This window comes from Corvus moneduloides, chromosome 1, assembly GCF_009650955.1.
Source record: "Corvus moneduloides isolate bCorMon1 chromosome 1, bCorMon1.pri, whole genome shotgun sequence".
In the NCBI taxonomy this organism is placed as follows: domain Eukaryota; kingdom Metazoa; phylum Chordata; class Aves; order Passeriformes; family Corvidae; genus Corvus; species Corvus moneduloides.
This window is the reverse complement of record NC_045476.1, coordinates 59519184-59535645: the sequence shown is the minus strand read 5'-3', so window position 1 is coordinate 59535645 and position 16462 is coordinate 59519184. Positions and strand designations below refer to the sequence as shown.

Genomic DNA, 16462 nt, shown 5'->3' with positions numbered 1-16462 from the left:
GGCTGACTCCCCCCATGGATAATATCCCCCCAGTGCAAGATACTACCCGTGGCAAATACAAAGTCAAGGTGTTTGCAAATGTCCTTGAAGGCAGTGTTTTAAATAACCCAAATGCTCTTGGTCTGACTGACTAAACCACACAAAGGCATTTTTTTCTTTGCTTCATTTGCTTTTTAAGTTGCCACAGTTGTTTTTGTTGTTGAAGGGTTTTTTTACTCATTCTTCTGAGATATACGAGTGAAAATCAATTGAAAAATTATACACAACACTCTGACTTCTTATGAAAACTTATAAAACTTCAACCCAATATTTCACATGTTATCTGGTAAAAAAGCACATCCCTTGAGCTGCCATGGATCTCACAGAAGTATAAGGACAGTGGATTTAATTAACTCTCTGTCTGAAAGAAGTCACCAGTTCTTACATGGTTTTAAGAAGACTAGATCATTTGTTTCTGATATGTACATTTCAAACACAAAATCTTGTGGTTACTAGTGTATTGCCAAGGGTTGTAGCACAACAACTAAAGAACCAAAATGAAAAATCTGTGATATGTTATAGGAGGAGTAAGGTTTACAGTGGAACCTACTTCAGTTGGGCAAACAGGATATAGCACAGTCTACCTGACCTTGAATTACCTGGTATAAACATTTTATCCCCATTAAGGTTTACTTCGTATTGTAACATCAAGAATAGTGCTTCTGCTGAGTCTCCTTTAGCACTATTTAAATACTACAGCTGAATAATTTCATTCAACCTTTCAGATTGTGAAAGAAATTAAAATCTAAGATTAAAAGTATACTTGGAGATTATGATTGCAAAGCAAATTAAACATGAAACAGACATGCACAATCACATCATACCATTTTCTTCAGGCTGCAGGTCTAATAACTCATCTATAGCACCTAAAAAAAAAAAAAAGAACAAATAAAGAAAAACTAAAAGCAACAAAGGAAGATCTGCAGTACACTGACAATCACTATGTACACATGTAAAGATAGTTTTCTTAAGTGTCTTCACCTGAGTTCTGCTTGTGGTTACAATGTCCTTGTAACGTGGAGATGACATCCTTGCCATCATCAGCTGTAATCGAGATCCATAAACACGTCAAATTGCACTTGGCAGGAGACCATGCTTAAGAAACAATGTCATTCTAAGATCAACATGCAATGGTTTTGGGATTCATGTTTTAAATGAGTCATGTTTAAAATGAGCCTGGTCACAATGAATGAAAGATCCAAGGTACAAGCATTTCAAAGTGAGGCAAATTTCTGAATAACAACCTTAGGGAGATCTTCCTTTGAGTCCCTGTCTGCTACACTACCCTCTCCAGGCTGAGTGCACCCAACTGAGGCAACTGCAACAATCAGACAGGTCTCTCCTGTCCTCCAGAAGCAGAGAAATTTCTTTTAGAAGCTTGTACCTAGGCCAGGAGAGTGCACAAAAGTGCCAAGACCGTGTCACTCTCTAAACTGCCTTCCTTACAATGTGTTCTTCCTCATGAACCAACTCTGGGAACAGGGAGAAGGAATCTTCACCTGAGCCAGGCAATAAGTAACAGCACCTCCTCCACAGGGAAATAAATGGACTAAGACCAATAGGGAGTAAAATGTAGAGCTGAGAGTTATAGGCTATTAGGTGACAAAACACCACTTAAATTCTCAACAAGCTTCTTAGACATGGAGTCAAAACAATCATCTAGATTCTGTTTATCAATGAAGAGAAAGATACCCCCGTCAGGTGATTAATCCCATTAAAGACATGTAGCAAAACAAGAGGGATGAGTTACTGCTGAATTGCCTTTCTCTCCCTTATTAACTGTTAAGGCAATCTAGCTCCTAGACAACTAAGTCTGTAGATCTAAAGGCAAAGGAAGGGCTTGGCCACAGTACTGCCAGAACTGGAAGGCCCATCTGCTGGAAGCCTCACACAAGAGGCTGGAAAGGTGAAATAGAATTCTCTATTGGGAAGTAAAAATTGAACTCTAAATGAAACAGAACAGCTTGCTGCTGTTCATATCATATTCTCTTCATAAGGCTTCATAAGGCTTTGCTAGGACAGAAATGTGCTCCCAGCACTGCAATCAGCAGGTCATTTAAGAGCCCATAAGCACATCTGATTGCACTCTATGTAGATATAGACAGGAGAGGGATAAACACACATGAACAAATACACATGATGCTTTCATAAAAACACAATGCACAAAGCTAAAGGGGAAAACCCCAAGCCTAAATTGTCTGGCAGAGGGGAAAAGAAAATCAGAAAAAGAAGTTCATGACAGGTGGGATATGGATGGCCACAATTCTGTAATGAAAAGGATACAACTGTCGCTCAAAGCCTGCCTCAGCTGAGTGGTAAACATGACGAAGCCAATCTTAAAGGGATCTGTAGTATAGTAAGTGAAAATGCAGAGCAAATGATAAAAAAATTGAAGCTATGAAGCAGAAGTAGTTGGTGAGGAAAACTAAGAAGCAACACAGCTCCCTCACTAGAAGCACTGTATCTGTATGACTTTAGAGCATATGGGGTAGTTTAAGAAAAAAAATCTTAGCAATGGCGCAGACCTGCTAGTGTATGAAGACGGAAAAATTTAGAAGACCAGTTAGAAGTTTTTCAAAACACTTCAGTTCCTTTTAGGGGTGATGGAGAAAGAGACAGAACAAGGTATTTATATTATGGTGAAATATTTTACAGTCTGTAAGTAACTGAGATTCTAGAAAACATCTGCTAAGAAAAAGTAAGTCAGAGTTTGTATCCATGAATATTAAAATATCTTATCAAAGATATAGCTGATTTAACTAACTGCAAAAGGGATGAAACTTTGAAACACTGGAAAAGTCCTAATATTGTGTCTTTATTACAAAAAACCACCCAAACAACAACCATAATTAAACAGGGTGACTCAAGTAACTGCGAGTTACTACAGGCTAGTAGATCAGCGCAACTCCCAGTTAAAACATTACCCCAATGCCATTCAGTATGGGATTCAGCAAAAGAACGTGAGCATAATAAATGCTCCTATAATAATTTACTGTTGCTTTTATGGAAAGCAGACCTAGTTGAAAAAAACCCAGCTAATTTAATTCTTCAATATAACTAAGAGCTTTTTTCAGTAAAGATATTTGTTTAGAAACAACTTGACTTGCACTGCACAGCCTTCCAGCTAAAAAGTTAGCACTGCGTTAACATCTATAATGAACATATTGAATGGATTAGGAATGTGAAAACTAACAGATGTCAAAAACACATTGTTAGGAGAAATAATTGCAAAGTAGAAGTGTTTCTAGTTTAGATCTGCAAGGCTTACTGTTTTATCCATTGCTAGTCAATGGCTTTAGCAGTCATCTGGAAGTAAACACAAAATCACTCTTGAAAAAAATGTGCCAACAACTAACAGACTATTAGAGCTGGTCAGTCAGTCCAGTCATTCTGTTTCTGTAGCCAGAACTGGGAGAATTTAATACCACCAAGTCATAAGTTATATCTCTAGGAATACAAGGCATGCTGTAGAAAGGACAAATGAATCCTGGAAAGCCGTGACTAAAAGGAACTGAGTCTTGGTAAATAATGCATTCAGATATGAGCTTCGAACTTGATGTTGCAGCAAAATGGGATGTCCTTCTTGGATACAGAAACAGGAATGTGATTTTACCTTCTAGAAACATGACAGATGAGAACAACATCAGAAATGTCTTGTCCAGTTATGTATTTCATATTTGAAAAGGGATGTTGTACAGTGGAATGGAAACAAAAACTTCAAAAGTAAAGATTAGATGATGACTTCAAGACATCAGTACAATTAACCCATTGAAATAAAGATTTCAGAGTAGTCTTGACTTTCATGTAGTACCTTTTAAGTATCTTAATGAAGGATAAAATATATTAAAATTATTCTCCATTAATTTAGTAGAAAAAGTTAGATCGTCTTGAAGAATTCCACAGATGAAGATTCCACTTTTTCCAGCACTTCACCACCCTCACTGCAAGCACTTGTTTCTTAGTGTGTACTCAGAATTTCCCTTTCTGTCAGTTGTGTCCATTCCCCACTTTCTTTCACAGCGCACGTCCATTCGGAGCCCAGCTGTATCACTGGGTAGTAACAACCCATAAGGCCACTGGCAGCAGCTGAGTATGATCTTGCCTCGCTTTTGGGCAGAAGTTCCACTGAATTCATCAAGTTTTTCACAGAGAACAGTTTAACCACTGGAATAAATCTAGTGAGCAAAGTGGCACACTTTCCTTGTCTCACCTACTACCCTGCAGGTCCCTTTCTTGAAGGGTACTTGCCCCGTGTAAGAACTAGGTTTTGTAACACAAGCTATTTGACCTATCTGAGAATGACTGAATGAAATGCAGTGGGATGAAATATGTAAGAGATTGGTTTTAACAGGTTCTCCTGGCCTTAGGTTTCATGCATTTGTAGGGATTTGCTGGGTGAAGCTTATACAGGAAATAAACCAAACCAAACAAAAAAATCCAAGTGTTACAGCACTTATGGAGTTATGATAACATGAAATAAAATACCTGAATAGTTTGATTCCTTGGTATGGCTCTCCTCATCTAATGAAATCAACCTTAATTTGAAAGAGTAAGAAAAAAAAAGGGAAAATAATTCTAAGGCGCTAAAATAACAATACATTTTCCTCTTTTTGGTCAAATCATTACAGATTCGTATCAGTAACAAATAAACAGATGGACTCCTGCATTTGCTGGTCTGTTTGTTACCTTTTATTGTTTCATTGGCAGAAGTCTGTTGAAAATGAAAATTAGATTGAACTAGCAGAACCTACCAGCTTCCATTTTTAGTCTGACTCCACCTCTGATGAAAAGGGTCATGTATTCTGCTTTTCCTTTTGAAAGACATTTGGTCTTTCATAACTATCATGAAGGAGCTACAACTGTTCCCCAGCCCCCTCCCCGCTTCTCCCCCAAAATGACAACCAACCGCTTTGCGCTTCTCTTTTTAACAGCAACTAATTAAAAATCAACAGTCAGGAGAGTTTTGCCCCTTGTCAGCAGATTTCTAAAGTAACAGATCAGCAGCATTGATGAAAAAAGCTCTCAACGGGAGAAAAAAAAGGTGTGGTTTACATGCAATTCTTAGACAAAGGTGATCTCTCCAATGAAGAATACATCCTTTCTAACTGCTATGACTTTGTGTAAAGCCTGTCAAGGAGCAGGGAATGAAGCAGCCACAAGGCTGTGGTGGTGAAAAGGGCTGTGTGGGCACATTCCTCCTATCCTCTAGTGACAGGACAGAAAGAGACACCTCCCTTGCTCTTGGGGGTAGGCCTGTGGTAGAGGAAAATTACATTCAGGCCAAATTCTAGAATAATGAATGTTTACTGTGAATGAAGAGCTCATAAGGATTTAACAAGCTTTGTTTTGTGTAATTCTTCTCGAATCTTAGATGTTTGTTTATGGTTTTAGACAGCAAAAGGGTGACATATTTTTTCCCTCAGTTTTATGCCAGACAAGGACAAAGATAATCCATAAATAAACACAAGTACAATCATGACATGGCATCTGATGCATCTCCTGGTAGGTGCCAACGCACACATCTTGCATAAATCACACATTCATTCTAGAACTTTATATTCAACACTGAGGAAAAGAGCTATTTATTAAACTATTACTGTCACATGAGATGCAACAGATGGAGGTAAGTGCTGTGAAGACAACCACCTGCCAAATGGTACTTGGTCAAGTCCTTTCTAATGTCAACAGCACCAAATCTGACCAATTTATAAAGTGCTATTGGTCAGTGGCTCTGAATCTAAACCAGAAAAAGGACAGAAAACCTGAACTCCTTAAAAACTCATTATTATAAATAGCCAAGCAAAATCCACTAATCAGTCAAGCTGTTCTCTGCTTTTTGACAACTGATCCTTTGCTGGGTGCTTCATTTAAGCAGGGATAGTCAAAACAACAGGTGGCAGCAGGATTATATCAACACTGCATCTCCTGGCAACCGAATCCTGATGGTCAGGTAGGGGAGGGATCACATCTCTTTCTCCTGTTCTCCTCTCCCCACAGCAGTCCATTCATAAGTCTCTCTAAGCTCAGAGCTACAGGTAATTCAAAACTTGACAGCATCAGCTCACTTAGATGTACCTTATACTAAGTACCTCCTGCTTCATTGGATTACTAACCGATGTATACATTACAAAAACTAATCGCTGCCTGGAGCAATCAGTAATCTATATCCTATTCCCAGGTGAAAGGAGATGCTGCTGAAAGGAGAAATACAATGCTCATATATCTTTCTCCCCTGTATAGCTGTTTACCATTTCTTTTAATAAAGAAAAAATGAACAAAAGCTGAAAAAAATTAAAAAGAGGACTAAGAAAGATGAAAATCACATAAGAGCCTTTCTAAAGCTCTTAATGTCACCATCAAGTTTATCAGTCTTCATGTACACATTACAACATTTCAGGAATTTTTCTGTTGACGTAACCAGTAGAATTAGACTAGCTGTGTCTGTATCTCTACTTATGTTTGGTGACTTAAGCAACCAGAAAGCAGATTATAGACAAAAATAGTTATTATTTTGATATATAGGACATGTGACTTACTGACTCTGCTGATCTTCCACTGAATTGGTGCTCTCACTCTGCAGGTCCTCCTTTTCCGCTTTTTCTGTTAGTTTATTCATAGGATCTTGCAAGCTCTAGATCATAACCATAATATAAATGTAAAGAAGAAAAAAAATTAGAATCAGGGAAGCTAAAGTGTGTCATTTAAGACCAAACCTCATTCTAGAGCCAACAGAAATCAAGCAAGAACGGTTTTGCACTATATCGAAATTGTATCTGACTCAAACAAGCAGAATTAAAAGTGTTAGAAGATACTCATTCAAATTGAGTCTATGAACACACTTTATATAAGAAGGTGACACTTGGCAACTTCTATACTCATGTTCTGTTTCTAATATTTCTAAATGAATATTTCTAAGTAAATATTTCCAGTATTTCTAAGTAAATCTATCTATACCATGTGCAAAGCAGGCACAGGTGGTGTATTTTTTTGCTGTTTTGGGGGTTTGCTTATTTTTTTCCTCCCTCTTTTCCTTTTTTGTTTTAAGATGAGAAAAGAGAATTCTTTACATCTGTTTGTTCACCATATACTGCTTCTTTCCTTATTTATTCTCTTTTTCTCCCTCCACAACTATTCACACAAACTTGGCAACTGCAGTGGTAGTGGGAAGATACTGCTTGTATCCTGAATCTGAAAACAAGGGTTAAAATCTTGGATGATGGTTTGACAAAGGCCAGGTGTGGTATTATGAAACCCTACTGTCCCTTTGCAATCTGAAAGGCTGCGCTACAAGATAATGACGTGCAGTTTCATGGTCAGCATTTTTATAACCAAAATTTGGAGATGGGAAGAAGCCAACACAAGCATTATAGACTGACTCTTTGAAGTGATAAATATACTATTGGTTGTCATTGTTATGCATCAATTAGGAATTCTGTCTGAAAAATGAAATAAAGGAACACAGTAATTAAGTAATAGCAGATATTAGCCATGTAAGTATTTCTATTTCTGTCAAACGGTTTTGCTGTGAAGGTGAAAAAAATTTCTTTCTAAAGTCCAACGTGGTTTCTGAAAAATAAAACCATGTTACATGAGAAGTCTTGACCATTTGTAATTAAATTTATTAATATTGCTCTCATAGTCATAGTAGTGCATCTCACCCCAGCTTCTCTTCATGCTCCCACAAAAAGATAAGGGTAAAAGAGAGAAGTCACTTTTTGCACCACATCTAAAAACCACAAAAATGTAGTGGCTTTGCATCTGGAATGTGAACAAAACATTAACGTGTTTCATGAGAAAAGTAAAACAAAAAACCACGGCCTAATCAATTGAATAAAAGTTAAGAGTGCCCAGCTCATCTGTCACAAGAAAAGCATTCCCAGACATGTTGCAGGTCTTGTTTGCACTGCTTGTTAACCAGGACAGAGGAGTCCCCAGAAGGAGCATTCCAGTTTCTGCTTGGTTCAGTACTTGTCTGTATGAGGAATCTACACTTCAGTATTTTAGAAACTAAACTTACAGATCTGTCATGTACTGCAGTTGCTTTTTTTTCCCCCTCTCACTAAGTTAATTCTACCTAGAACTGCTGATTAATTTGTCATAAGCACCCTCAGCACTACAGATGTGGTCAAAAGATGAAGGTCACAAAAGCAGCAATAATAAAGGCCCTAAAGAAATTAACCTTATTCTGTGGTTGCCACTTTTTTTTTGACACTGCAACACTGTTAACCAGAACCCCATGTAAGTATACTTCTTGGATGCTGAATAACAACACCAGCCAGCTCAGCTAGGTAACCTATGAATGAATGTCACCCTGCATTGGTACTGGGTATTCATTAGACTGAACTTCTCACGCTATTAAAATTAATGGAAATTACTTCATTGACTCTAAGAAGACCTGGACTACAGTTCAAGAACATACAAATATCCGCTACACTTGCACAGAAGTGCAGTGTAGAGAAAGAAAGCAGCTTTGCATTGTAGGGACTGTGCTGCTTTGGGCACTTGAACCACCATGGACATCTTCACAACAGGACACACAATCCACTGAATCAGGAGGTGATGGTGAAATATTTTGTGGTGCTCTGCTTGCTACCAAGTATAGCACCTCAGAGCCTGCTCCAAAAGGGTTGTAAAGGATTTGGAAAAAAACCAGAACTACTTTAACCACTGCCTAATTATACAAGTTAAAGAAAATTATTAGAAGTAAAATCTTCTGCATATTCACCAAAAATATACAGGTAAATAAGCATCCTTCTTTAAGGACCTATATTTTATGAAGTTTCCTTCATCAATGTTTCAGGAAATCCATATTTAAAGGACTGTGATCAAACCACGGAAACAGCATATAGAAATGGAGTTCACAAGTACCTTGGGAAGGAAGCAGCATGATAATAATGGCAGTTACTATTTCCTGTATTAGAAAAATAAACATAGCTCTGAAATACAGCTTCGGTTTTAATGGGATTATGATAAAATTTGTTAAAAATAAGCAGCTTTATTTTGATGCAATAATTCCATGCAACAATTTTATTCAGACAATATTCCCTCAAAATCAGATAGCAAATAATGAAATTATTTTCCTCGCCCCTGCCTCCCTCTACTCCACATCCTGAGGTACACTACAAACTGAGGTATCTTTTCAAAAAGATTTTTAAAAGCTAGACAATGTGCATGAAATGAAACAGAATGTTAAAAAGCCAATGTCAACTGTTTTCTAAACATGAACCCACAGCAATGTGATCACTACTCTCAGCAGGCATAGAAATGAAACCATGATGTTCTCTTAATTGTTTCAGGTTATATTAGAAAAAAAGGGAAGAAGCCCCATCATTTAGAAAGTGTAGTGAATTAACAGAGTTACGACAACCCAGACTGAGATCAGAGCAAGCACATCTCAGTTGCATGCACCCCTCCTGCCTTGGCTGCTCAGAGCACACAGATGTGTAACTTCACAGCACTCTTCTGGCTGCTCACGGGGACTAGCACAGATTTTGTTGTGAGCTACACCAGGTATGTGGCTTAAAGTATGATCCTTGCATACTTAGAAACCTATCTTCCTAGCTTCTTAAATCTTTTACTACAAAAATCAGAATAAGACCATACACACTACCAGAGCAAGTTCAGAGTCATTCATTCTGCCTGATGTGTCCATCTCTAACACCAGAAGTCACCAGTGATATTTCACCTGCTCCCAGTACTCAGAGTAAGTATCCAAGCCAAGGGATTCCTCCACTGTAGATTTAACTCTGGTTCCAGCTCAGGCTCCATTTCTGACTGCTACTCACTCACTAAATTCCTTCACCTGCATCTAGGCTGCTTTCAAGTCAAGCCAAGATCATCTGGACTGCACATAAAACCTGCCCTCTGCAGTTAAATCATCAGTGTTGACATTGCACTCAGCTCACCCATAGCTCCTCCCAAGTGCCTTGGCCACCTAATGCACTTCTTGACTGAGAAAGAATCAAAGCAACACAGCTAAGGGCAGTTTCAGGAGCCAGGTATACATCCCAAGATGTCACAACATTTATGATGAAGTGCAACATCACTGAGGAGACAAAAACTTGAATGTTTCATTTGGGGGGAGAGCTGAAGAGGAAGAGGAAAAGCAGGTTGTCTCAGAATTTCCTCCCAGACATTCATCAAGAAAAGAAATACCACACCTCCTCAAAACCCTTAGAGATAAAAAATCATAGGCAATCTTGTCTATGAGTAAAGTCATGGTGTGACAAACAGAAACAAGAGAGGATACTAAACTACAGCAGAGGTCAGCAGAAGGCAACAGTGTTGTAGCATCTGTTTGGACAGAGTACTCCAAAGGAGTACTCCATGTAAGGAGCTCAGGCAGCAGTATTCCACTTCACAAAGTAAATAAAAAAAACAGTACTCCACTTTACAGAAATAAATAGATGCATTGAGATTTATGCCTTTTGACTCCCTTACCAAGCCTATTATTATTTCTAGGCTAATATGAACTCCTCAGGAAGTTTGGTATCCTAGCATTTAAATGTAAAAAACGCAACTAATTATTCTTTAAGTAACTAAGGCAAATAAATGGTAACAGAAACTAGAAAGAGGTATTATTCATGAAAAGTAGCCCCTGAAATAAACTTGAATTCATTTGGTATATGTTTATTTCAAGACAATGAAACCTTAAAGGCTTTACCAAAACAGCAGCTCATCATATGTAATATTAAAGTGATAGATGCAGTAACTTTTTACATCACTACACATAGAGTTGTTAGCACATTAATAATCATCTTTCATCAAGCATAAAACTCAGAGTTAGGAAATACAGCTGCAATAGCACAATTATACTGCTCTCTGCATATACCCTGAAGCAAAGAAAACAAATGTGCTGCTTTTCATTAAGGGAGTTTGGCAACCATCTCTAAAGACAGTGTTTTCTTTCCAGAAACAATCCCAAGAGGCGTTTCAGAGTCTCTTTCCTGAGGTAAACCTGGTACATGAATATATATTTATACTACAAACTACAACTAGCAATTTTCTAGTACATAGCACCTCTTAATTTTTCAGTAAGAAATTCTACATCTAAGTCAAATATTAACTTGTAATAATTTCTTGTTTTAAAGCAAAACAGTAGCCCTACATTCACGTATGCTTAGTTTAATTCAGTTTAATTTGTATGAGCAAGATTTTGTCTTTTATGGAATCATAAAAGACAAAAATTATTTACAAGCATCAAATTCAAAATTTTAATTTAAGAAAGACCCCTTTTATGGTGTAAGGCAGGGAAAAATAGTGTAAGAAAAATAACTTCCAATTAAATGTAGGAATGGGCACACTGAAATATTTTATGTGTATTTTAAGCCATTATGTATTCTGATTGTATATTTTAATGCATAAAGTCAACAACAGACATGGCATCTTCATTAGGTACAGTTTTCAACCGAAAGTTTCTCCATCAGAAACTACACTACCTTAGATCAGCTACAGCTGATTAAAAAAAATACCACATAATCTCAATGTAAAATTAGTTTCCAGCTCCTTTTTAATATATAGCCACTCTGGCATGAACATATGACATGAATGGTAGGGATCAGTTCCCTAACCATAATCATCTATTTTTATTCCACACCCAGGTTTAGCAGAGGTGAGCTGGGACTCACCACACCCTTCAGAAGTGACAAGCAGAGCTCACTTAGCCTAGTAATGCATCTGAAGTAGCAGCAGACATCTATTCTCTTAGGCAACACAGTCTCACCCGATGCAATCACCAAATTTTGATTTAATCATCTTAGTAAACATTTAATGTTCAGAAACTAATAGCTGGGGGACAAGAGATCATGGAGAAAACTTTGGTATAGAAAATAACTCTAGAGACTGAAAGAAAAAAACCCTGATACTAAAAGCCAGTAACACAGTCTTATTCCCAAGCAGCTGTTTTCTGAAAGCACAGAATTACATGAAATCCTACAGTTTTAAACTATCTCCTGATTGGCATCATTTATCAGTATACATATCAGTGCAAAACCAGGAAATCACATCTTTTCAGTGTAGGAGATGAGCAATATAATTGGTTAAGATTCTCATAACAAAGTTAGGATGCATCCTAAACAATCCTACAATATTCATAACCATTTTTACATTTACTTTTTGCTTCAAGGGAGTACTTGTTACAAGTGTGGGTTCAATATAGATGGTATTTCTTTATCATAGATTCCCAATCTAATTGCAAATTTAAATCATAGTGAAATGTTTCACACAAGGAAGTTCAAGAAGTACAAAGCATCCCCAAATATCTCTCATCCTCCATCACAAGGGTACACCAAAACAGGTGCATTTTCTCTCCAAGTTTCTCTCCAAGGTGTCCAAATGTTACTATGTGTCTTGAAACATCCTATGTGTTGTTCAAATTTTTAGATACAAAAGAGCATGAAGAATACCTACCTAGCAACAATACAGGCTACCTACACAAATTAGACTGAAATTGTTTTGGATCAAAGCAAAGACAAAAACATCCTCAGAAACCTTTTAACATCAGGAAGGTAAGCGAAGAGCCCACAAGCATGGTGCCCAGGCTCCTGAGCAGAACTCTGGCCAAGCTAAGCCCAGGGAGGGGGAAAGTAAAGGGGACACTTTCTTCCCTGGTTTGGAGGTTAACTGGTGAGTCTGAAGACAATTACTAGCAATATCAAGATAGCTATGCCCAACTGTCTCCTGCTGAAATCTGACTGTAAACTCTGACTAAAACCCATCTTCCGTGATGCAGACTATGAAAGAAAGAGGCTTACAGTTATGTTAACTTCATAGCAAATGAGGATTTCTCCTGCAAGACAGGATTCTTCAGAGGCTGGGTAAGATGAAACAGTTTATAAACCTCCTCAGTCATGAAAAGATTGAGCCTGAAATTTGTTTGGTCTGCTGTGATGTTTCAAGCTGCAGAAGTAACAGTCTCCAGAAGCTCTTTATGCACAGTTTAGAAACTGCTCTGTCCCATCCCACATTCTAGAAAACATCTTTAAATATGGCATAGTAATGTACAGACAAGTTTGGTAGTCTGGGGTGAATTACACCTTATACCTTCAGGTGCTTCTTTTCCAGGAGCTCAGGGGGAGCCACAGGCTCTAAGGCATAATGCAGCCCAACTTCCATTTGACAAATGCACAAAGATTTCATGGATTGAGGCTGTGACTTGAAATCATTGTCAAACTGGGTTGTCTCTCCAAGCAAAGAGTGGCTTTGCGCATGCTGTTCATTCGTCACTCTCCTACCCGTGGCAACCCTTCTATCAGACCTCTGTCACACACACTATTTTTCTCCCATGCAAATAGTAGCCAATCAAGTAGTTACTGCACTGCCCAAAATAACTACAGGACAAAAAGGCCTATGAGGATAATTGGTAGGTTCATGAAATTTTTCACTGTTCTCCCATTCCTCTACTGGGTCTCAAACTGCAACACCTAGAGCAGCTTCATATGCAAGGAAAACATGACCAGGAAAACACACAAAGCTTAGTGATTATTTTTAGATACTTGGCAAAACTCTGAACTCAGGCTTCAGTCAGATATTGCACATATACCATACTGAAAGTTTACAAAGGATCAGCAAATACCACTAGACTACAAAACAGTATTTCCCAGTAAAGGGTCAAAAAGTGAGTACAGATGGGGGAGCCCTGAGCATCCACTTACTCATATTCAGTCCAAAAAAGGTGTTCTTAAAGAGTGTGAAAAACAAATGCAAAGGCAACACAGTTAGTATTAATTCACTCCTGAGATTTTGGAGAGCAACATAAATCCCTAATTCTACTAGATGAATAATCCAACACAATCCCACAGCCTTTAATAATGTCTTCCTTTGAAATATTCCTTAGTCACTGCACTAGACATACAATTTTTGATCCTACTAGTTAGACGGACATTAAACAGAAAACTTAAAAGTGTCAAAAAATATATGGGAAGAATATCAACATGTGCTTTCTACATCCTTGTATGATCTCTTACCGGTTATCACTGGGCAAACATATATATCTATATATTTCTTACCTTTAACATAGTGAATTCATATGGCTGATAACCTTTGAAACTTTCATGGATGGCTGCCATTGTGTGTGAAGTTTTTTCCCAAAAATGAAGCAGTGTTGTCTGTAAGGCAGGGTAAAATTTCAGCGCCAATGTTAAAACAAATCTGTTTTCAGTGCAAATTTCACATCTTCCCTCCAATGCTAGTTACATATTCTTACAGTTGACTATTGCCATGGTAACCTCTTAAAAAACCACATTAGCAGGAAAACATTCTTTCAGAGGTCAACATTTTCCTTGGATACCTGATATGTTGTTAACACATGAGAAAGGAGGTTGCATCTGCTCGCTCCCAAAAGATCCACTTTTTGACAGACATCAGTCTTCAGTTTGTCAAAGTTGAGTTTTGCATGTCGCACTTGTGCTTGAACCTTCAAACAAAGGGACAATTGTTTATGTAGTGTTTTTTTCCTCCATTTTTAATGAAAGAGCAAACTAATACAACATCTAGGAAAATCGGACAACTGAACAGACTCAATTGCAATTTATATTTTCATCAATCACACTGAAATTAAGATAAAACAGGCTGATAAATGGTACTCTTCCTATCGTCTCTGTTACTGCTTTTTGTGATATATTCAGTGAAGAATTTTTGTTTTCTAACCCCTGTTTGTACGATGGATATTAGTATAAAATATATACTGAAAACAATTGGAAAACATACTTATATTGGTATCTCTTTCAAGAATGACAAATTCAAAGGCCAACCAACAAATTTGTAGCTAAAAGTTTACTACATAATATACAGGTGCACAGTCAGAGACATTTCCATGTACCTATAGTAAGAGACAAATCATGCTGACAAACTTTAAAGTCTTATCTGCAATGATACAGCACTTCAATATCTTTGATCTGCTACAGAAATTTCACTCATTAAAGTTTTCCTTCTAAAATGGGAGCGCCTTTCCTGTTTATTGCTATCGGAAAAATATCAAGTCCCTTTTTCCTACCAATTAACAATTTCAGTTTCAAAAAGTTTTTGTTTTTCAAACTATTTTTCTACCACCTATTAAGTACATAAAAATGTACCTTAAGTACATGTATAACACCCTGTTCCACAAACTGTATATGCTTGACAACAACATTGACATGATTTTGTATCATGGTAGAAGGTTGATGTGGGCATTTCATACCCAGGAGTTCCCATTTTTGTGACAGCTTTGAGCACTACCCAAATACTATATTAATGAAAGAAATTTGTTTAAATTCTGTAAACACGTTTTGTTATAGTTTTCTTCCAATGAAATGGGAAACACTCCAACCACAAAACATCATGAATGTCCTATTACTCTTTCACAGTTAAAATATTTACCCAAAAAATGAAATGTTTTACCGTGAAAACAAACTACTGTAGTAAATTATACATTTCTTTCCTTTTGTGGCCTAATTCCAAGAGTAAACTCATTTTGTCCAGAATATGCAAACTCAATCAGAGATTTGACAAACATGTATGCTCCTGATCTTCAGAAGTGAATCTGGAACTTTGCAGCAAGCTCCTTGTGCAGTAAGAACAAATACATACATCTCATAATGCAATCTGAAACGTTATGGTTACTGTACTTCTAATCTTATTTTCCCAAACCCAGAGTATACAAGACCTCCAACCAGGCAGGAAAACAGCCAAAGATCTGCATCACAAATTCACCAGATAACCTACTCATACAAATTGTGGGACTCTTGGATTGCTGGACCCATGGCAACTTTATTTCACTGATCAGATCAGCTCTGCATAAGCAATACTGCACATCAGCCTAATCTGTTCATAAGGAAGAAACTACCACAACTCAAAATCTCTCATAAATGCAGAATCTTACACGTGAGATTTTAATAACAGAAAAGGATGATGCCAAAGAAAAAAAACTCGAACACTTTTTCTTATTGTAGTAAAGAGCAGAGCTACTCTACCTTTACAAAATAGCTTTGTGGTTACTGCATTCATCCAGAAGAGGAAGTCTTCCAAGACAACTCCACATATTACACCAAGCAATCAATGAACAAATCTTGAGCTCTGGTAATAATAACTACAACTGAAACTTCTGACTGGATCCAGTGCTCTAACCACGTGAGTAAAACATCTCACTGATGTTGTCTTGCTTGTCATCTTTGCAGGTTGAAGAGTTCAAAAAAAAAAAAAGGGGTCTCCAGAAGATGGAAGACTGCTTAGGTAGTTAGGAGATGTTTTAGTGAGGTAGAGACAGATTTGAATTTCCTCAGGAAAGAGGAAATTGCCCCAATAGCTTCCACTTCTTAGGCAAGCATGACAAATGCTAAGCTATGACATAAAAAGCAAGGAATAGCTACTGCCAAGATATCTACTATGAAGTACAGTACTTTGTGAAAAGCACAGCTGCCTAGTCAAAACAGCACATAGGTAAAGAGCT

The 16462-nt window shown here is 37.4% G+C and overlaps 1 protein-coding gene across 4 annotated transcripts in view; it reads right to left on the bottom strand.

The window, feature by feature from the left end:
- ICA1 (islet cell autoantigen 1) overlaps nt 1–16462 on the bottom strand; it is a 68884-nt gene that overhangs the window by 10795 nt on the left and 41627 nt on the right. For 2 of the 4 annotated variants that reach the window (XM_032111231.1, XM_032111240.1), the window contains exons 8-13: nt 14327–14452; nt 14046–14144; nt 6576–6670; nt 4525–4574; nt 1021–1083; nt 864–905 (exon numbers count right to left, since the gene is read on the bottom strand). In XM_032111231.1, coding sequence (XP_031967122.1) covers nt 864–905; nt 1021–1083; nt 4525–4574; nt 6576–6670; nt 14046–14144; nt 14327–14452 — 475 coding nt within the window. The remainder of the gene's footprint in view (nt 1–863; nt 906–1020; nt 1084–4524; nt 4575–6575; nt 6671–14045; nt 14145–14326; nt 14453–16462) is intronic. The other 2 variants (XM_032111250.1, XM_032111260.1) reach the window with 1 other exon arrangement.